Raw genomic sequence first — 23107 nt, 5'->3', positions numbered from 1 at the left:
AGCGCTGGAAGCGCCGGGCTCATAATGCTTGGGTGGACTTACCTGCAGCAGACCATGCTGCTTACTTGCCTGCCAGTTGAGCCTCTGATCCTCTTCTGTTTGGAACTACTTTTCCTGTTGGGTGGGGCTGGAGCCACTCCCTAGATTCAGAACACTGGAACTCTTCTGGAAGGCAGGAACTCTTTTTTTACCAGGAACTCTTTTCTTACTTAGGCGTGGCTGTGGAAGGAGACACCTAAGCACTACAGGAGGCTATTTAAACCACACCCGGTGGATGAATCTTGCTTTGCGTTATTCTGCACCCTCTGCAGCAGAACGCTCATCGTGTCTTCTGCATCCGGTCCTGGGCCTAAGGAAAAAGGCTTACCATCCTGAATCCAGTCTTCAGCAACACCTATAAAGACAAGAAAGAACAGGTTAGCATTCCGGCATCTGAAAGGCAAAGGCTTACCTACTCTTCGTGCGCTCCGGAGGTCTTCACACTGCATTCCGGCATCTGAAAGACAAAAGCTTACCAACTCTTCGCACGCTCCGGAGGCCGTCGGCGCTGCATCTCGCATCTGAAAGACAAAACAAGGTGCGTTTAAAGACATTGGGGAACTTTAATACTCACGTGCCATCACTCCTTTCCACATCTAACCCAGTGGGTATCCCGGCACCCTGCAGCCGCTCCGAACTTGTACCTGCAAAATAAAAAGACAGTTAGAGCGCTTGGTGAAGCTGCCAACAAGCGCTTACTTACGTGCTTCCAGGCGCTTCTATTCATCACACGGGCTCCATCTTCAACTCACTTCAGCCCGTCATCCGCCATCGCCGGAACCCTGCAAAACAAGAGACATCATTATTAAAGACTTTAAAGACATTTGAGTTACTCGAAACTTACCGTTCGTGCAGTAAACGACGGACAGCAGTCCTCTGAAGTCAAGAGGCCTGCGCTACCTATCCAGTGAAGAAACTGGCTACAGCACCCTGCCCCGAGGCAGATGGAGAGCTCGGCATTCACTTACCTAAGGTGAGAGCGTTAACCTGTGGGGGTCTACAGGAGAGGAGAAGAGGAAAGAGATAGGGACACCCCAATAACCCCAGTTCATTAACCCCGTATTTTCTATCTGCAGACATCTTACTCTGCACGTCAGGCATACAGGGCACAGAGGTCCAGCCCAAAGAGCCAATCGGGTGCTGCACATCACCTTTGAAGATACGGTAGTCGCCCAGTCAAGACCGGTGCCTCTGCGAGAATCAGGTGAGCGTTACAATCTTTGAGCCTTCATGGGACTAACTGGAAATTATCTAAGGTTTATTCCAAACTACTTCACCTTGGCGGCTAACCTCACCAGCAAGCGAAAGAACTCACACCCCCAGAATCTAACTTGGGACAAAACCGGGCAAGCTAGATTCAATGGTCTGAAAACTATACTTTGTCAGGAACCAGTTCTTAAGATGACATACTTTAACAAAGAGTTCAGTCTACAGACTGATGCTTCTAAAGTTGGCTTGGGTGCATTGCTCTCTCAGGAATGTGATGGATTGAACATCCAGTGTTGTACACTAGCCGGAAACCTGTTGCCCGAGAGCAATCATATGCTACTGTAGAGCTTGAAGCATTAGCATTCAAGTGGACCATCGTACACCTGAGATATTATTTAACAGGAAGGAAATTCAGGTTGGTTACCGACTACTCACCATTGTCCTGGATGAGCCTATACAGGACACTAATCTCACAGTAATGACATGTTTCCTGGACTTACAACCTTATTGTTTTATGGTGGAAAACCAAAAAGGAAATGTGGATGTTTTTGAGCTGGTTCCCTCTTAACAGAGATGGAAAGCCACCGCTGTAAGGGGAAGGGTATGTTGCGAATCGAAAGTATTCACCCCTTCTCCCCAAGGGGGAGACACCCCCTTATGGGACAAGGAATTCATGGATCAGCCACAGCATCATAAGGAGAGGAGGAGAGAGAGAATTGGATGCAGGGGAAGCACCCTGACAAGATTGTATCAAGAGGGGGCGGGGTAGAGACAAGCTGCAGAGCCTGTGGCATTCGAACCAAAGAGGCTTTCCAAAGAGAGACGCTGGGAGGCTAGCAAGCAAGGCAACTGGAAAACTACAGCCAGAGAGAGAAGAGGTGTCCAGTAACTGGGGGAGACATGAATTCCCAAGCAAATAAATTGATATTGTCACTGCTGGGAGCAAGCAGGGTTCCTTTTGTCTGTGTTCATAGCAGACAGCAGCCCAAGGAGAATCCGAGAGCGGGATGCCGATGAAAGCTGAGAGAGAAGAAACTGCATACCGAGAACGGTACCTGAGAGAGTGCCAACCCCTGCAAGATTACCATACTCACCTGAATGTACTGGGAACACAGGAAAAGTGGGAGTCAGCTGGGGAAGGAGCATATGAAGAGTACAACTCATCCCATTCATAATGACAAGTCAAGAGGAATGCAATTGTTGAATTACCAATGAGAAAGTAATTTACAGCCAACCTTCGCATTGGTACACACAATCTAAGTTGTTTATTTTAGTGGCATGGTCAGGTAGATTTAGGTTTGGACTGAGGAAATGTTACTTTGGGACTTCCTGATGACTGACCAGCACCCTTAGTTCTTTTAGATAGGTAGGGCGACCCCTTTAGCAATAGGGAAAGTTGGCCTATAATTTCATTAAAAACATTAAAATGTCTTTAAACTGTCTTCATCCTTCTTCCGACTTGACACACCATGTAAAAACATGTTTTGAGTATTTTCGTGGATGTTGTTAATTTTGTATCTTCCTCTTTAACAACTTTCCTTGTAGTGTCATTCACCATCTGCTATTCCGAAAACCTTATCTTCCAAAAGGGACTCTGATAACAGTCAATGAATGTTACCCTACTAGCTTATTCTGGAACTTTTGCTTGTGTTTCTTCACAAGAAATTATGTATATGTTTAGCATAGCATTCTTTGTGATATAATAGGTCAAAGAATTCTCCTATCCTCCCACCTCACCCTCCCTACCCCTCAGGCAAAGCCACCCTCATCATCGCCACCCACCTTCTCGGCCATCCGACCCATGAAGCGCGTGTCAGTTGAGGCTTTCGCTGCCACCTTCTCGCCCCCCCCTCCTCCTTCGGCTGACTCCCACCCTGACACAGCCCTCTCCATGCTCCACTCTGCCATATGTGATACTCTTGATATCCTTGCCCCTGTCATGAGAATCCGCCTGAAGCCCAAAGCCAAATGTAACTCCTGGTATGACTCGGATCTCTTCACCCTTAAACGCAAGTGCAGGGTGGCAGAGAGGAAATGACGTGCTTCGTGTTCATCCTCTGACAAACTGGCCTGCCGCCTGCTCCAAAGGCAATACTGTCTCTCCGTTTTCATCAAGAAGAGAGCCCTTATCCAAGCCGCATCTCTGCGGCATCTAACAACTCGGCTGAACTCTTTAAAATCTGCAAGGAGCTTGCCAACCCTGCTGCAGTCTCTACCTCTCCTGTCCCCTCCCAGGCCCTCTGCACGGCACTGGCCTCTCACGTCATCTCTAAAACTCAGGACATCCTGTCCTCACTCTCCTCCTATCACCTCCCTCCCTCTCTTCCCTGCTCTTCCTCTGGCCCTTCTGCAGCCACCCCTCCTCCCTCCTTCTCTGCCTTTCCCCTTTTTTCTGCTGACGAGGTCTCCAGACACGTCCGATCTATGAAAGTCTCGCCTGAACAGGTTCACCCCTGTTCCTCCAAAACTATCAAGGACCACATCGACTCCCTGGCTCCCGCCCTGGCTGACTTTTGCAACCACTCCTTCGCCTCTGGAGTCTTCCCATCCCCCCTCAAGCACTCCCTTGTGTACCCTCTTCTTAAGAAACCCTCTTCCGACCCCTCCTGACAGGCTAACTATCGCCCAATCTCCATCACTCCCTTCCTGGGCAAGCTCCTGGAGAAACTGGCCATCTCCCATCTTAACCTCCATGCTGAATCTGTTGGTAGCCTTCATGACCATCAGTCTGGCTTCAGAGCTGCCAGAAGCACGGAAACTGCTCTCCTGAACATCCGTGAAGACTTGCTCTCCAACCTTGATTCTAACACTCCCTGTGTTCTCATTTTGCTCGATCTCTCAACCATGCCATCCTGCTCAACCGTCTCCGTGATAACCTGGGTATCACTGGTCAGGCTCTGGCGTGGCTGACTTCTTTCATTTCCAATCGACCCTCCCAGGTCCAACTTGGGTCCTTCCTCTCTGACGTCTTCTTCTCCACCTGTGGTGTTCCCCAGGGATCTAATCTCTCTCCCTGGCTTTTCAACCAGTACCTGTCACTCCTTGCCCACTGCATCGCCACCCTCTGCCCCAACTTTCAGTGCCATGCGGACGATACCCAGCTCATTTTCAGGCTACCCTCGGCCTCCTCCTCACCTTCCCTCATCTCTGACTGTATGTCTGCTATCCAGGAATGGTGTGCCGCCAATGACCTCTGCCTTAATGCCAGTAAGACTGAGATTCTACTCATTGGCACACTCACTCCCTCCTTCCCTGCAGCTCTCTGGCCGGCCTCTCTTGGCCCTCTTCCTGCTCCTACCTGCAAGGCTAAAAACCTCAGGGTCATTTTTGACTCTACACTCTCCTTCTCTCCTCACATATCTGACGTCTCTAAGAAGTCACACTACCAGCTGCACCTCCTCAGAGGTATTCTTCCCTTCCTCTCCTTCCCCCAGAAGCACACTGTCTCCCGAGCCCTGGTTCTCTCGAAGCTGGACTACTGTAACAGCCTCTATCTTAATCTGCCTGTCTCCACTCTACGCCCTCTGCAACTCATCCAGAACAGAACTGCGAGACTTGTCCTTGGCCTCAAGCCCAGGGACCGTATCTCTCCAGGACTGAAATCTCTACACTGGCTCCCAGTGGCTGTGAGGATTAAGTTCAAAACCCTCTGCATTATCCACAAGGCCTTCTGGGGCCTGGGGCCAAAATACCTTCAACTCTCTCTCCCTAAATATCTTCCTTCCCGAGCCCTTCGCTCATCCGTCTCCAACTCCCTCAGGGTCAGCCGCTTCTCAAAGCAATGAGCTGGGGGTAGATCTCTCTCTGCGGCAGGGGCCAGCCTCTGGAACAGCCTTCCTGCCTCCCTGAAACTTGAGGAGAACCATCTCCAGTTCCGGGAGCACCTCAAAACCTTCCTCTTTGCCTCTGCCTTCTCTGTCCCTCTCCCCTGCTAAATTCTACACTGAAATTGCACTTAATCTGCAACTGGGCCACTCTCACCGACCTCGGTCCTGGGCCCAGCCACTCTCCACTTGCACTGCCTCCCTGGCATCGCATCCCCTGCACTGCGGGACTGTCTCTGTATCCCTACAGCCCCCCCCCTTCCCAGCACTTGCCTGCACTTACCTGCACTTGCCACCAGCTGGCCCTATTTATTTATTTATTTGTATTCTACTTACTTGTACTGCACTTCCCCCTCCCCTTCCCCTTGCACTTTTCCCTTCCCCTACCCCTGCACTTGCGCGGTCTGAATGATACCTGGCCTAGTAGGATCGTTGTCTGTCTTCCCCTTGTTCCCCCCCTGCCTCGTCGCGCCTTGAAACATTTGTGTATAGGCGCGTTACAAATGCCATATCATATCATATCATAACTCTCTTGAACTCTCATAGAAATCTCTTGGATTTATGCACCCACTCACCTTCAAATGACATTGGCTATTTTCACTTAACTGAACAGCATAATACATATTCTGACTTGCACCTGATACCTCCGAGCTTCAGTTCTATCGAAAAGGAACCAGGCATATTTTAAAACTGGTAACCTTACTTTTGGATTTTGTACAGGGATGCCCCTTTCCGATGTCTCAGCTTCCACTAGCATTATCATGTGTTGCCTGCTGTTTTTTGTATCTGGCCTGTAGTTTATCAAGATTACGTTTCTGTGTGCACTTCTCGTAACAGGGCCACCCTGTTTTCCATTGGTTTATTTCTTGCAAAGGTGTATTTTCAAAGCATTCTGGAAGGTGTTTATAATCACTGTTTTCACACTGAGTTTTGAGCTAAAGCTTCCTATTGTTGGTGTTGATACGATAAACACAAATTGAAGTGTATAGCAAGTGCTTGGGTTTGGGCGACAATGCTTGTTCTGCCTGCTTTACACATTCTGTAACTTCAGTCAAACGGTTGTACCTGAAACAGATCATGAAAATTATTAATTCAAATAAATGAAGAACTGAACGTATATAGCTAATCTGTAGTCTACTAATAATTAATACCTGAATGTTACATCTTTATGTGTTTGTTTTACAACTGTACCCAAAACTGACTACCAAAAGTAATCCAACAGCGATTTCTATAATCACCATATAGTAGCACCTATGGGTGCTTTGCAGCATGCTATGAAACTCGTTTTTTAATGAGCTCAATAGGGTTCAAGACATTCTACAGAACACAGGGGAAGCATTCTTGCAGAATGAAACAGAGGAAATACTCTAATAAGATATGGACTATTACTTCCTTGCCAATTGGAAGTTGTGATAAGTGGAGTGTACAGACCAGTGATGTATGTGGTACAGTAGTGCCAACATTACCATCCGGGGTCACAGAACCTGCCATTTAAATATGTACATTGTAGCTGGATGGGAGCCTCTTCTCCATTTCACTCACTCACTGTGGAGGCCCATGTGTGGGGGTAGCCAGGCACATCTACAACATTGTCCCATCTACACAGAAACGGAACAGGCCTTGCAGCATTCAGTTCCTTTGATGCTCACTCACTCACTGTGGAGGCCCATGTGTGGGGGTAGCCAGGCACATCTACAACATTGTCCCATCTACACAGAAACGGAACAGGCCTTGCAGCATTCAGTTCCTTTGATGCAGGCTGGATTCTGAAGGATTTTGTCTTTTTTCAGTTATTTGTTTTAAATATTGCATCTCTGGCCTAGGGAGAAATAGCACGGCCAGACTGGGGGACACGTTTCAGACCTGACAAGACCACCCATGGGTTAATGCTGCTTCCGCAGCTATCTTTGGGTAAACTGCATGCCCACGTCTAGCTCCTGATGAGATACTGGTACATGTGCTCACCTCACATTATCTCAAGAAAGTGCTCTGTTTGATATCAAGCACGAGTCAAATATCAATATTGACCTCTATGCATCTTTTCCCCTTATTTTTAATCTGGTGAATTTGGATTAGAGTGACGGCTTATTTATCCTGAGTGTTACCAACACAAGAGTGTAAAAAGCAAATGAACAAGTGACAATGGGCATTGCAAGGTCTTGAAGAGGCATTGGTTATTGGGTGATCACTCCAATCTTTTGCGATAGTATATTAGAGACATGTTCTCAGTGTTGAAATGTATGCGAGAATAGTAGTGTGTGTTTGCATCCTGCACATGTTTGTTAGCAGTATGGTACAGAAGTGATTGCCATTTTTCAACAAGTATTTCTTTGGATTGATCACAATTTCAAGAACTCCACCAGAAATTATTTCTTATTGACAGTGTTCAGGAATAATTCACAACTCTTTTTCCCCCAGCAGTATTGATTTTCTTAGTCACTGATTAGTCACTGATTAGACAAAATAACCCTACTCCAAACAAAAATAGAAGCCAAAAGACTCCCCCTATCCACCAAAGGTACTAACACCAACCACACCCACAAACTTTATAACACAGAACTCTTCGAATTTGCCCCAGTCAGCATCGCTCAGGTTGAAGCAATCATTTCCAGCATCAAACCTTCAAAATGTCAAGTGGACATCTGTCCTTCACCCCTCATTAAAGAAGGAGTTAAAGACTTTTCACCATTCATCACCATGCCAATAAACTCCTCCTTTGCATCCTGCACTGTACCCAAGAATCTGAAAGACGCTTGGGTCAAACCATTGCTAAGAAAAACACCCTAGACCCTAACACTCCCACTAACTACATCACCACCGTACCATTCCTGCTAAATATCCTTGACAAAGCAGCCTATATCCAAATCCAGAACTACCTAGAAACGTATAACCTCTTGGGCCTCTGCCAATCTGGCTTCAGACCTAGACACGGCACAGAGACAGCCCTTCTAGATCTGAAAATCCAAATGGATAAGGCTAAAGACAAAGGCCACCCCTCCCTCCTTCTACTTCTTGACCTCTCGGCGGCCTTCGACCTGGTCGACCATAACATCCTAACCGCACTTCTAACCACCTCTGTCTCCTTCTCACCCAAAGCAGCCAAATGGATCCAATCCTTCCCATCCGAAAGATCCACGAGGGTCTTCTCGGACAACGCATCTGCAGAACCCGCACCTATCACTTGCGGAGTTCCCCAAGGCTCATGCGTCTGCCCCACCCTCTATAGCATCTTTACTAAGATGCTATTTGACCTCCTTGATGACATGAATGTCCTATACACCAGTTGCGCTGATGATACACAGATCCTCATCAATCTCACAGGGTCACATGAAAAAGACTCAGCACTTCTCAATGAAATCTACAGCAAGATCCAATACTGGATGGCTAAGCATGGGCTTTGTCTTAACGATGACAAAACCGAGCTCTTACTCATCGGCTCCAAACAACGTCTCAATAAACTCGACCCAAAATATAACTCATCCATCATCGACGGAAACCATATTAAGGTCTTCAATAATGCCAAAACACTTGGTGTCTACCTAGATTCCACACTGACACTATCAAGACAGGTTAACGCCACTGCTTCCGCATCGGCCTACACTACTAAACTTATAACGGCCTGCAGACCTTTTCTATCTACTCACTTTTGTATCATCCTGGCAAGAGCCCTGATACTCTCCAAACTCGACTACTGCAACTCACTATACCTAGGCACTAGCAAGCAAAATATTCACAAACTTCAAATCTTAAAAAATAACGCCCTTAGGGCAGCCCTCAACATCCCACGTACTGACCATATCACCCACGCATGACAGATGGCCAACTGGCTCCCCATAAAAGACAGAATCACATTCAGGACCCTCATGATCACACACAAACGCCTTAACAACCAAGCCCCAAAATACCTTGTCGACAAATTCTGTACCAGGACATCCTCCAGACCCACTAGAACTAACTACACGCACTGCCTCAACATTCCCAAATACAGACTCCAGAAATCAGGCAGCACTAGCTTCCCAGTCCTAGCAGCAAAAACATGGAACTCCATACCCCCATCACTGAGAGATGAACATCACTTCCGTGCCTTCCGCTTCAATGTCAAAGCATGGCTTCTCTCCGCAACCCCTTGCACATAACTTCATACCCTCTTCTTCCACTTTCAACCTGTATATACATGCATATTGTTCTTATCCCAGCCTGGGATAAGTGTTCCTACTACTCAATCTTGTAAGATGACTTTAATCACTGCTTCTTGATCCTGTCTGTAATTAACCTCAACAACCACCCCTAATCACCTCTGTATATTGTATACTATGTAACTGTAAATTCCTGTAATTATGCAACCTCACGTGTATATTATGTAACTGTAAATTCCTGTAATTAAGTAACCTCACATATATGTAATCCCACTAATCTAGCTGTGCTAATCACACCGGATTTACAGAACGAGCGCCTAGTGCGGACACAGTGCTTCGCCCAGAAGGCCCACAGATAATCACACCGGACTTACGTGATGTTCCTTCTGCCACCTTGGGACAAAGCTTGCTGATACCTTCACCATCTTAAGCAGTCTTAGTTGCATCCAGAAATCCAGCTACCCACCTCTTCTAAGATCTGCTCCACGTTATTGCCCGTAGATTTCGGACATATGTACCTACTATGCACCTGCCACTCTATTTATGGGATATGCCCCATGCTAATACATGTTGACACTAACCTTGCACTAATGTTGTACCTCTGTGCTAGCACCACACATTTACCTTTAACTATGACCACGTATATAAGTGTTGCTGCCGCCCGTAACTCAGGGCTCGCACCATTTACATACACACTAACCTGGACAACGCATATGTTTGTAGCTGCCGCCACGCAACATGTGGCTGGCACCATGCTCTTGCTTACCTATACTGACCTGCAACTTATATAGCTGCCGCCTTATAAGAGGGGTTTGGCACTATATACTTGCACACCACTCTATTAGTCTGTCAAGTATTGATTGTAACTGTTATAGGCAATATGTATGTATGTTTGCCTATAATGTACCTTTGTAACTAAGCAAGCCTTCTTAATAGCGCCACGATGCTCCAGGGCCGTTTGGCTCTTTACAAATTCAAATAAATAAATAAATATGTAACCTTTACTCAAGACCAAGCGCCTAGCTACCCCTGGGTTCAGCGCGCTATATAAGCAAATAAACTAAACTAAACACATTCTTACATCAAATAAATGCCTGATCTGTGGTACCCTCTCTCGCATTACTTTCGCTATGTCTGTCTGTTGCCACGTGTTCAACTTCTTGGTCTCTAGATTGCAGCTGTTAATAAAACCATGCTTCTTCATCGTAAAAGAGGAGGTTCTCTCTGTAACCTGGAAACCAGAGAGCTTATAATTGTTCTCATGTCAGAATCCTGAAAATGATGAGTACAATATTTAGCACAAAAGCCTGGGCTGTCGCACAGACCATCACTAGCCATTTTTTCCAGCCAATGCATTGTGTAGTGCTGCCTGTTCTTGTCACCATGCTTCATCTACTGCAGGTAAGAGTTACTTATATCTTACATGTCTGTTATTTGTAGAAAGTGTACATGAACTAAGCAGATTGCCCAATGCAACAATACGAAGGACAGTTTCAGCACACCAAGAAAGGATGGAGCGTTTGCCTTTACAGGTCCATTCCTTTTTTCAATTGGATTTAATTATATATCAATTGATGTGGCACATTTCAACATCATTTCAGCATCTTTCAAATTTCCAGCAGGCAGCACTCGAAAAAGCACGCAAAATGCACTCAGTTTGGTGATTCACGGTCTTCCGCTTCTAACATCAAAATCATATCTTCCATGCCAAACGGGCTGAAGTCTGTGTCAAGTTCTTGATTATCAGCGACACATTAAAGCACTTCTGAAACTTCCAGAATACTTTTTTCTGCTACTTAAGATGCATTTGTGATTTTGGTAAATTGGCATGTTACCACGTAAATCAGGTTTGGATTGCATAGATTGAAAATGATATTGGTCTGCTTTATATTGAAATACTTGTTCTGTAAGTATTGTCTGCTTTGTAGGAGACATTTGAGAGTATCAATGGTCTTTGAGAACCTTCCAGCACTCAGCACTCAGGTTTGATTCAGATTCTGGACACCTTGCAAGCATCTTCCATGAGTACAAATGCAGATAGTTTTTGATATTGAAAGGTCAAATCTACCCACATAAATGCTATTTGCCAGTGTGCATCCCTTGTTTGTGGTGTGGTTTGAGTATTGTGGTCTTTTTTTTCTTTTTGACCACTATGGAAAAAATGAAAAGTGAGTCTAATACCTTTACTTTAAAAATATTGTGGGCATCATCACGAGTTTGACCTGAGCCCTTAAATGCCGAGGTAAGGGTATTACCGCTGCATTTAAACGCTGGGCTGAAAATGGCATTTTTACCTCGAGCTTTTTACTGGGGGTAAAAATGACCAATTTCGGGCTGTTTTGGGTGCTATTACCGCCGGAACAATTACCGCTGGTGGCAGTTACGGATCTCAACCCCATTGGGTCCTACAGACCCAATGGGGAATGGGGATTTACTGCCCCCTGCAATTCAGGATCCAAAGCAAATTTCGCGGACCGAGTTTCGGTAAGGCAAATTGCATTAGGCAGTATCCAATTAGCGCCGGGATACCCCCAAACTCGTGATGAGGCCCTATATCTAAATAAAACAATTTAGAAACATATTTAAAATGAGAAAATAATGCAAATTAGGGGACAGTATAAACATGGCAACTTAAAAATAATGTTCTTTCCAAGTGGTAATAATGTTTGCAAAAGTGTTTGAGCCCCTTTACTCAGAGTGGACATGGCCAAATAACATATGCTATGTGAAGTTTCCCACTGAGTTTCCAATCTCAGTGTAGAGGCCACCACTTTTTTGCAGATTTTGATTCTCACCAAAACAGAAACACTTGTTTTAGGGTTGCTGATGGTATGCTTGTTCCGAGAAGAATTGACTAGTATTTTGGTGCTGAACTGTCCTAGTTGGCCGGAACAGACCGATGTGCAAATTTATATTTGAAAGATGCAGCAATCTAAAATGTGGTTGTAGACCCACCTGAGTGGGAACCATTTCATGGAATTTTTTTATTTCCTAGTGTGTGTTCTCAGATGAGGGCCTGACACCTTTTTACAAAATGAATAATAATAACAGTGCCAGGAGGATAGCTCAGCGGCAACGTTCTCGCCTTGGAAGCAAGATAACACGAAGCAACACAGGTTTGATCCTCGGGTCCGCGCTAATAAGCAACTAAGACAAAAAAAAAACAATGACGCAACTGAAGCAACTGAAACAAACACAATACCTGTAACAGCGCCTCGATGCCTGCGGAAATGCGAAATAAAGAAAGTGCGATTCGTATTAACCCTTATGTTCTCAGACGAGGAGCCTGTACAACAGACCTTCTTCATTGCCAGTCTCGGACTATACCAAAAAAGTCAACAAATTTAAACTATTGGGTATGCTATTTGTGTATTGAGAACATGTGAGAAAATCAAGAGGATGGAGATGCACTTTCCTGATGTTGGGACAATTTGATCAACTTGACAGGGCCTCATTACGAATTTGGTGGCAACTTGGCAGTAAATCCACTGATGTACCTCCAAACTCATTTATCACCAGTCAGTCTTTTGGCATAACCATGAGATTATGAGTGGTGGTGCAGCGATGTAAAACCCATGGGATTTTTTGGCGCATATACGTTGATCTGTAATAAAACATGGGAAATAAACCCAATTTTTGTGAGAAATTTGAGGATTTACCTCCAGCATCAGATATCCCGTAAGGTGGAAGAAGGCTCTCAGTAAGCTAAAACGATGGGGGTTCCTGTTTGTAGAACTTTTGTAGACTGTTGACTCTTTATGCAGGGTAGTCACTATTGAAATCTGAACTGTGATTCATAATATCATTGTGTTCCACATTTTTCTTTGAGCTACAGGCTCACGAGCAGCGAGAAAAAGCACTTGCATCAAGTTTTCTTTAACCTGCGTGTCATCAGCAGTGTGCACTGGGCCTTGGGAAACTACATCACCCAGGCACCCCACACGCCTTTATCTTGAAACGGCAGGCACTTCAGCGACAAACCGGTCTTTGACGGTTCTGCCGGCTCTACTTAAATACAAAATCTGCATATCCCATAAGAAGGAAGAAGGCCCTCAGTAAGCTAAAATGCTGGGGGTACCTGTTTGTAGACTGTTGACTGTTTATGCAGGGAAGTCACTATTTAAATCTGAACTGTGATTTATAATATCATTGTGTTCTGCATTTTTCTTTGAGCTACACGCTCACAAGCAGCGAGAAAAAGCTCTTGCATCACGTTTTCTTTAACCGGCGTGTCATCCGCAGTGTGCGCTGTGACTTGGGAAACTACATCTCCCAGGCACCCCGCATGGCTTTATCTTGAAACGTCAGGCGCTTCAGTGCCAGCACTTCAGAGACAAGCCGGTCTTCACCGGTCCTTGCCGTCATCGATGCGGGAGGCCCGGAGCTGTAGTAATCTGCAGACTAACTGCACCACTTAAACCTAATCCATCCAAAGTAAATCAGGGGGTACATGGAATACATGAAATTGCTACTAGATCTGTAACACTCCCAGCATAAGACGACTGTGCAAAAACATGTACAGGCAGTTTTTGAGGAAGGTAGACTGGGTGCAGTTACCCCCAAATCACCTGACATACCGTCTTACATCACAACACGAACTACAAGAATTTTTGATCTACGAGACCTAGAACTGGAGGATGATGAGGCATTCGGAGCCCTGCACAGACTAGAAACAGAGCCACTGAATCTGGAAGTCCAACAGGAAGTAGAAGTGCCTAACCATGCTAGTATACTGGTGGGTAGGCGACCATGGTTGCGATTGCTTGTTTGAAGGAGATCAAAGACACTGGGCCTCAGTACGAGTCCGGCGGTAACCGAGCCGGAAAAACCGGCAGGTTACTGCCAGTCTCGTATTACCATTCCGCCTCTGTGATTCCCGGAATTACAGAGGCATTACGACCCCGGTGACCCGGGAATTCCAGAGGCGGAATTCTGTAAGTCCCCATTCCCATGGAGTCCCATAGGACTCCATGGGGATGGGGACAATGGAAACACCGGTTACAATGTTTCCATTTCCGCCTGCAGGCGGGTGGTGTTTAACCCGCCAGGTCAGACCTGGCGGGAGTGACACCTCCCGCCTGCAGGACTCTTAATCAGCCGGTCCGGAAAGAACAGTGGTGGGTCATAATGAGGACCACTGTGTTCATGTTACACACATTCAGTTTTTATTTGTTGATTTTTGGAACCATTGTCCTGGCACAGTGTGCTAGGTGCATGTGAGAAAAGCCAACACGTGTTTCGACCGAAGTCTTTGTCAAGGCAGAGGCAGAATGGTTGAGGATCCTTCTTTAAGGATGGTGGCGGCCTAGGGATTGTAGAAATAGTGGGTCCGTATATGATTGGCTGTGTAGCGACTGCTGATCGGTTTTGCAGCGATTCTGGAGCCTGATATCTGAGTCTATTAGTCTGTCATCATCATCACCAGCTCTGCCCTGTTTTAGGATGGAAACATGCTTTTAATGGGACCAACAAGTGGTGTTCCTCAATTTAAGCTTGGAACGGACCCTGAGCAATTTATTCAAATATCTAGGTAACCCACAGTCCCCCACCATCACTCTGCCCATCACTATCTCAAGGCTAGCCTATGTCAATGAAGTTTACTTGGGACTTTCCAGTGATGCACTAAAAGGGCTACAACATGCTCAGCAATCTTCCACAAAAAGCATTAGCCTGCAGGGCTTCCTCTGCTGATGCTCCTCTGGCACATGTCAACTTATTATACGCAGGATACATCATAAAAGAAAACAAGGTCACTCCCTCCTATCTGAAGACACCAAAATGGAACTCTCTTCTATGTGATGTCCAGTAAACCCCTAATCACCATAGTTTCAAAAAGGAAATCATGACTTCTGTTTGTGCAATCCTTCTAAGTTCAGATCACATATCTGCTCATGACAGTTAGGTCGGCGTAGTTCTTTATAAGTACATAGAATACTTTATAAAAAAGCATCTAACTTCAATGTATATTCCTGAGATGAATAACTCTTAAGGGAGAGACATATTTACGGTTACACAAACATAGTTGGTCATTTGTTATTTCTGTATATGGGATGATTCTGTGGGATCTCTAATTGGTGACGTTAAAATTATATTATAGTTTTTTCTGGTCTCCCATCACTGTGGTAAGTAAAGCAATCAAACTGATTGGAGCCACAAAAAGCAAGGATCTCAGAGATTTTTCAGTACATGTAAATGTGATCAATTCTCTAAAGGGCAATGTTATAGGGAATGGCTGACCACTGAGTTTGAAGAGATGATGAAATCATACACTTGTGATGGTCTTTCAATAATAGTATATCATTGACGTAACAGTAAAGACACCTCTTTGGGCCCACACATCCTATATACACAACTCATGACCTGTGCCTGTGCACAACGACCAAGTCCAAAAACTCAGGAAATAAGACTTAGTCAGGTCAGTCTGCCCTCAGCTGCCTAAACACAAAACCTGGAGGCGTGAGAACTCTGCATCCAGATGGAAAACAACAATACAAAAATGACAACAACTGCCACTCTGATGCCACAAACAGATTCGAACTCAAATGTTTTACTCTGATTTTAACCTCCAATGAGAAGAGTTTTACTAAGGCCAAATGTCCTCTCTTGCCCCCAACTTACCATCTGTCTTCTGCATCTCCAACCACACTCCACTATATAAATCTGGCCACCGCTCACACATCTTCTTTCACCTAAGTTAGACTATATTAACCTTGAGGGAGCAGTGCTACAGCTGACATACTTGGCTGTATCACTCTGCCTCAACACCCTCAGCCCAAGACGCTCACCAGGGTGTTGCAGTACTATCATGTAATAAAGATTGTGGTTTCCCCTCTCAATAAAACATTGGCAGTCTCATTGGCAGTCAGCACTCTGTTGTGCATTCATCACTTGTATCTTCCCCCCTTATACCACTAACACCCAACCCAACTTCTTTTCTTGCTGCGCCACCCACGTGCAACAAGGCCGCCAACATGCCAGAGGTGGGCTTTCCGAGACCAGTTTACAGTACATAATATTATATATATATCTATATGTGTCTCACTTTTTTAAATAATACAATACGCATATCCAAATACGTACCACAGGAGCGATTTGCTCAACTGGGAATGCAGTGGTTGTTTTACTCGCTTATGAAAGCGCGTTGTGGCACCAAGTATATGCCACAGTAGAGAGGCAAATGTATTAGCCCGACTAGTAAACTCCATGAGGTTGGGTGATAAGGGTAAATGTTCCATGAAAAGCCATAACTAATTTCTGGTTGTGGGTAGAGGAGGGATTACAAAAGTGCCTATTCCATTTAATGGAAAACATGTCAAAAGTAAAGCAATGGTCAAAAGAAGGTTGGATTTATCCAATCGTTCGACCGCTCTATTTGAATCCATTTTCTTGTCCTGCCCTCATAAAACAAAATCATTTTGTAGTTGGCCGAAGTTTAACACTAATTAATATAGCAATCATCCCTGCATTGGGCAATAGGCAGGGCCAGTAACCGCCCACCAGCCAGTGCCCAAAGTAGGCCATCCAAGGTGATAGGATTTTGGGATTCTTTTACATTTCGTTTTTAAAGTATCGGGCTTTGCACAACTTGTACAAGCCTAATTCCTTTAGAAGCAAAGTGCAAACAAAGATGGCCATGATGTCCCTTTACTATTTTCATGTGGACAAGGTGGGTGGCAGGGGAGTTGCTAGGTCTGGAAAAGATCAGGGGCTGAGCTGATGTCGGGACTGGCGGGACTCGGGGCTGGCTAGTCTTTTGGCTGTAGCTCCTGAGATTCTATCCGGGGCTACAACCAAAAGATCAGGGGCTATAGCCCCCCCCTAGCAACGCCCCTGGTGGGTGGCCCGGACGAGGGAGTCGTGGCATGCGAGGACAGGGGCAATCTCTGCCATCTGACAGGCCAGACAATCTCCCACAGGATGTTAATTCATCTTTTTTAACAGAATGTTGAATCTAAACACTCAAAAGTTGTGCTTTCTTGGTGTCAGGTTCGAACAGATCCTTTTCTGTTTTTCCAACCAAGAGTGGGACGCAGCATACAACACCTCTCTTTCCCTTCAACAATAAACATACATTCAACTAAAGACCTATCTCACTCTACAGTCTACTGAAAATCCCCCTCGGGGGTCTTCTCTGTGACCCTGATGTTTAGCAGCAGGCACAATCTGACACCACTGCAGGCTGGCAAAGGCGAGCTGCCCACATAGTAATGTTCTGAGCTTTTCACTGCCTGACTGAACACATTAGCATTGCTGCTAATGATATATTTGACAGAGCACAAACAAAAGCAGCAGGCTGCATACAGCCAAACTGTGCCTTCAAAATTCTCTGCCATTATGAGGCCTGCAAAAAGCTACCCCTTCCCCATGCAGTATAATGGCATCAAATCTGCATTCAGGTGGTAAGCCCATCATCCACGCAAATTCATTTTCATCAATTGAACAGTTGTAAAGCTAGATTAAATGCATGTGTTTTTTCCTACAGCTTGTGTGTTTTTATTAATTGGCATAATGCTCAACCTAATGAATAAATCTGCATTATATCTGCCTTACTAGCTTTACAACCCATGGCACATGTTAAGACCCTTTATTTGAACGATAGAATTTCAGCTAATGCATTGTCAGGAATTATTAGCACTTGCCAGCATTGCCCCATGCCTTCTCAATAATGCCTTTAAGCGGTGAGCACCTTATGTCAAATGCGACTGTGTGGTCAAGCTAACGACCTTTTTTCAATTTTTTTCCCTGTCAAGATTCTGCTGAGGAATAAAGAACTAGAACTGCATGAATTGGATGTCCTGCTGCGATTCCCCGTCGAATCTACTTACAAGAGCCCTGTGGACTTTTTAACTGCTCAGTCGTGGAGCGCTGTTAAGGTACTTTATGAGAATTAGCCCGAGAGAGGACTTCCTTGTTTCAGAGGACGGCTTTGCAGCATGCCGGATTGTGAGCGCAGTAGCATATGTCATTTAGCATATTCAAAAGGAATATGTAATGGTGTTATTAGTTCAGTGGAATTTCCTTACAAATGAATTTCTCTCTTTGTCCCATTAGTTAAAAAAGAAAAAAATAAAGCAGCACTTGCTAAACGTGGTTCTCTGATGCCTATTGTTCCACAAATTAACAATTCTATATTGTGTATAATCCCAAAAGGGATCCAAATTGTAAAAATAAAAAATGCATCATACTTAGACCTGAATCATACGAAACCACAATAACAACCAGCTAATGACTCTTTTATGCACCCTCTGTCACTAACATAGAAATGTCTTTTGAGGTCAGGCCAGTGAGAGAGGCATCCCTCTCACAAGGCTAGTGCACATGGGGGGAATTTAAAGGCCTATTAACTTGGCAGTTGTACAGTGAACCTTTTTAATTTAAGCATTTTGCATTATTTCATTTATAAAATACTGAAATACATAGAGCACTAGAAGAGTAACACCTCCATGTAAAGTGGCCACCACATATTGCGCCAAGGAATTTATATATACGCAATCCAGCAGGAATCATCCTCTGCAGAATAGTGGACACCGAAAGGTGACAGGACGGGCCTGGCCAGCAGTGGGGGAGAAGAGATACGTAGGGGAGCGGGAAGGACAGGCCGGGAAGGGGAGGCAGGGACGGAAAAAGTGGGGGAGCGTTTGGGGTTCCGGTGGTGTACCCCAGATAATGCAAGCGGGGAACCAGGTGGGAGGGCAAAGGAAAGGGTGGCGGTTACAGTAGGACCTCCAGAGAGGCTGGAGAGGGAAGGGCAGGTGGAGAGGGGTCAGACCACAGTAAATTAATCTATTTCACAACTCCTGTTGCGCTATAGACTAGCATAGTGTGGGGTTCAAAATGGATACATTTCACCATACAGACTTAGGTCCATTGCCGCATCAACCACAAGGCTTTAAATAGCTCACAAGACGTTGTATTCCCAACATTGAAACGTTGCGTTTCAGAAAAGAGTATAAAACACATTTAAATGTACTAGCACATTCTATGAGAGGATGAAAAGAATAGAAATGTGACATCTTGATTGGTGTGGCTGCCTATTACACAGTGGCAGCATCTGCCAAAAAGTGCTAAACCAGTGTCCATTGAGGGGCCCTCGTTGGCTCTTACGGAACAATACATTTGAATTTACAGGGGCATTGCACTAGCCGCAGCAAAGGAGAGTAGCAGGAACCCGAGAGTCTGGGCAGCAGCAGGCAGAGTGAAGGGTCGGGGGTGTGCACCTTCTGACAGAGGAATATCTAGAATCAGAAAGAGTGACCAGCCCAGACATAACGGCATGACCTGAGGCAGGGGTCTCCCAATACCTGCCCAGACATAGGCCCCATCATTCAAAAGAGCTACCCACAAGAGGGCATAGGTGGGCACGGCACAGTCTGGGAGAAAGAGGAGAATGGGGTGTTGCCCCTTCCACCCACCCATTGGAAGCCTTCGAGTAAACCAGTGACTCTGCCCTGACTTAGGGCAAGTTTTAACTTGAGTTGATTCGATGTTATTAACTGTTTCAGTTCATTTCAGATCCTTTGTTTACAGAAAAAAATATTAAAACACTTTAAATGAACAGGTGAAAGTAATACAAGTGCATTCTACAGATTCAAAATACAGTGCAAGGGAAGAGGGTTTGAAAATGTGGTAAAAATTTCAAATAATTAACTTACATTCCAAAGATGCAAGGCAAAAGAGAGTTAGGTCTTGACAAAAGGGATACGGTTGGATAAAAATGGGATAAAAGTATATTTTTCAAAGGGAAAAAAGAGATGCAAAATGCCAATCTAGCCCATGATTATGCGTCAGATGAATTTTATGAATTGTGTGGTTCACTCATCCAATCGCAGCCGCCTGATGTTTTTATCCTTCCAAGGGCAAGAGCGAGCACAGGATAGATAGGAGAAGAGGAAACCTACACTTGCCCTTTGTGATCCTCAAAGGTCATTTACACTACATGGAAAGGGATATGTCAAACTGAAAATCATGAGGGACATACCGATTTTGGGGAGTTGCAGAAATGTGGAGTGACAGTGCTTGGGGAACTTATTTTTTAAAATAGACCATAAATGTCAAAAAACACCAGGCTTACACGTTGCTATCGAGGAATCGAGGACCAGTGGTAGGTCCAGAACTAAGTTTGAAGATCCCTACTTGAGTTATTTGCTGCATCTCAAAGAGTCAAGGAAACTTCAATTGTCACATTCTGTGACACAGCAGCTCATGGTAAGATCCCATTCAAGTTTCTATCCTTTAGTCCATTTCAGGTCCTGAGCCTTTACCATCCTTGATCCAACATTCTCCAATTAACCAAAACCAAGTTCCAGCACTTGTCCTTATCTCCTTGAATAAGAACTCTCTAATGTCAACCAGATGCATAACAAGGGCATTGACAGAATTCTAGAAATGCAAGATTATGTGTTAGACCAGAGTACTTTGCATACAGAACTTACTAACAGCCTGGCTGTAAAAGAGTGAACCAGCACGGAATCCGGCAAAGCACAACACGCAATTTTCCAGAAAAAGACATTTGTTTTCCCATTTTTTTGTTTTCGCAAGGTTGCATCTTTTATAATGCCTTGTGGGCTGTTGCTTTAAGGGAATGCCAATATACAAAATGATCATGAGTTTTTATTATCTCTAATATACAGGCACAAATCATTGTTCAAATAAACCTCAACGTCTTTTTCCCTGGGTAAGGTGGTATTTAATCGCCAGTTCTTCTTTCTCTCCCGGTGTCCAGGAATGTTTCCCTTCAATACTATATTATCATGATAAAATACCAGATTCTTGCCTACAGAAGCTGAGGTAACATCAGAAAGCATGCGTTCTGAGAACAAACAAATAACTATTGCAATGGGTAAAGTGAGGTGGTGAGAAAAAAGGCTGGTCCTTCCCGGTGGTGTTCTTGCATCTCCACTGCTCATGCATAGTCAGCACTTGCAGTATAGATTATAATTCAGGTTTATCTGATATATATAGAACATCTCAGTTTGAGGACCTACAATATCTAACAAAAGATTAGAAAGTATTTTAGGATCCTATGCCTACCTCTAAGGGAAACAAATTTCTCACTCCCAGAATAATGAAATAAACCCAGAGGCACGTTGTTAGAATATATGTTTCCCAAGATAACAGCAACACCCCCAAGGGCCACCTCTCGAATGAAAAAACGTTCTTGTGGATCATGTAGAACTTTTCCCAATGTGTACCACAGGGACGTCATTTCACCAAAATGCCAGGGGTAGCGGAAGTGACATCACAGTGCCACACACAGGAAGTGATGTCATTTGACCACATCCCCACAGGAAGTGATGTCATTTGACCCCACCCCCACAGGAAGTGATGTCATTTGGCCACGCCCCCGCCATGACATCACAGGAAGTGGCCTAATAAAGCATTAATTGCTCAGTGCATTAAGAAAAAAATGGTTACGATATCAGTGTATTGTGACATTTCATACAAGAATGGATCATCATATGTATCAGTGTCAAGGTCCATGTTGCCACGTGAAGTGTATGAACCCCAATCCCCTCTTTATGTGGATCTGCCCTGTTATTTCAACAGGACTACAGAGCGAAATCACATTCTGGGGGGACAGGGACCGATAGGCGGGCACGGGGATAGGGGAAAGCCAGGATAAAAGGGGAGATTGGAGAATATTTCACCAGAAAACATGTATGGCATCCTCAGTTTTTAATGACTCTTCTGCTTGTGTTATTTTGGCTGCCAAAAGATTAGTTCAAAATGTGTTCAAGGCATACAGTGCATTACTGAGTGATACAAACTTCAGTACCAAAAGCCTCATCAGTCCAGTGCCCAGATTTTATGGGGGAAAAATCCTGGCTGCATTTTGCATTACTCCCACACTCACCAACACTCTTTATATGCCTAGGTTTCTGTTCCTACATGTTCATTGTCCTCCACACCCCGCACCACAATGGTACACATTCCAACAATTAGTACTATTATATAGATTTTTGGATAATGCCCAACAGTTGCTCTTCCTTCACTCTGATTATAAGACTTAAAATGTAGTTTCTTACCAGATTGAGCAGAACAGTGGCTTGACAGACGTGCCGGTGCTGCTGTTTCAATGGCATGTGAGGTGAAGATTCTGACTCGAAGGCAGTTTGTTGCTTAGGTGACTGGAATCCACAGGAGAGGTCTGTGAGTGTTCAATGGCAACAGATCAAGAAGACACAGAACTCTGGTAGTGGAGCTTCAGGTGTTTGGCAGGGAAGAGGCTGCAAGTATGGCAGGTGCTGTTTTGAGGTCACAGAACTCTGGTAGTGGAGCTGCAGGTGTTTGGCAGAGAAGAGGCTGCAAGTATGGCAGGTGCTGTTTTGAGGTCACAGAATACTGGCTGTGATGCCGATGGTGCCGGGCTGGTTTTAACAGAGGGCACTGACTGGGTGTGTCTCATCATTGCTTGGTTGACTACAAATCAAGGATACGGTGCTGGCATTGTGAAGACAGAACTGTAGCTGTGGGGTAGCTGGTGACTGGCTTAATGGAAGTTGCTGCTTAGATGGCTCATCATTGCTTCCTTGACTGGAAATGAAGAAGAGCCAGGCGGGAATCGGATAGCAAATGTTTTCATGACACAAGACTCCAGCTGTGCTGCAGCTTCTGGATGACCTGTCAAGAAGATGCTGATGGAGGCTACTCAGATTCTAAGAGACTGGCGGTTGACAGATGCTTGTGGCTGTGCTACTAGTAGTGCCTGTCTGGCTTCACAGGAAAAGGCTAATTCAATGTCTTGCTGTTGCTTAGACTGAAAATCTGTAGGATGCCGGCGGTGTGGCAGATGATGCCATTTTAAAGACACACATGATGTTTCTGACGTAATGGTCCATTGTTGCTTAGCTCACTGGTAAAAAATAGGATGTTGACTAAACTCAACAGCATACCATGCAG

General features: G+C 44.9%; 1 protein-coding gene across 1 annotated transcript in view; it reads left to right on the top strand.

The window, feature by feature from the left end:
* Window positions 1-23107, top strand: part of DNAH11 (dynein axonemal heavy chain 11) — a 4227155-nt gene that overhangs the window by 3550680 nt on the left and 653368 nt on the right. The window contains exon 70 of the mRNA XM_069648254.1: window positions 17959-18081. Coding sequence (XP_069504355.1) covers window positions 17959-18081 — 123 coding nt within the window. The remainder of the gene's footprint in view (window positions 1-17958; window positions 18082-23107) is intronic.

This window comes from Ambystoma mexicanum, chromosome 2q (assembly GCF_040938575.1).
Source record: "Ambystoma mexicanum isolate Mex_15411 chromosome 2q, UKY_AmexF1_1, whole genome shotgun sequence".
NCBI lineage: Eukaryota > Metazoa > Chordata > Amphibia > Caudata > Ambystomatidae > Ambystoma > Ambystoma mexicanum.
Note: the sequence above shows the minus strand (reverse complement) of the source record. Positions and strands in the feature narration are given on the sequence as shown.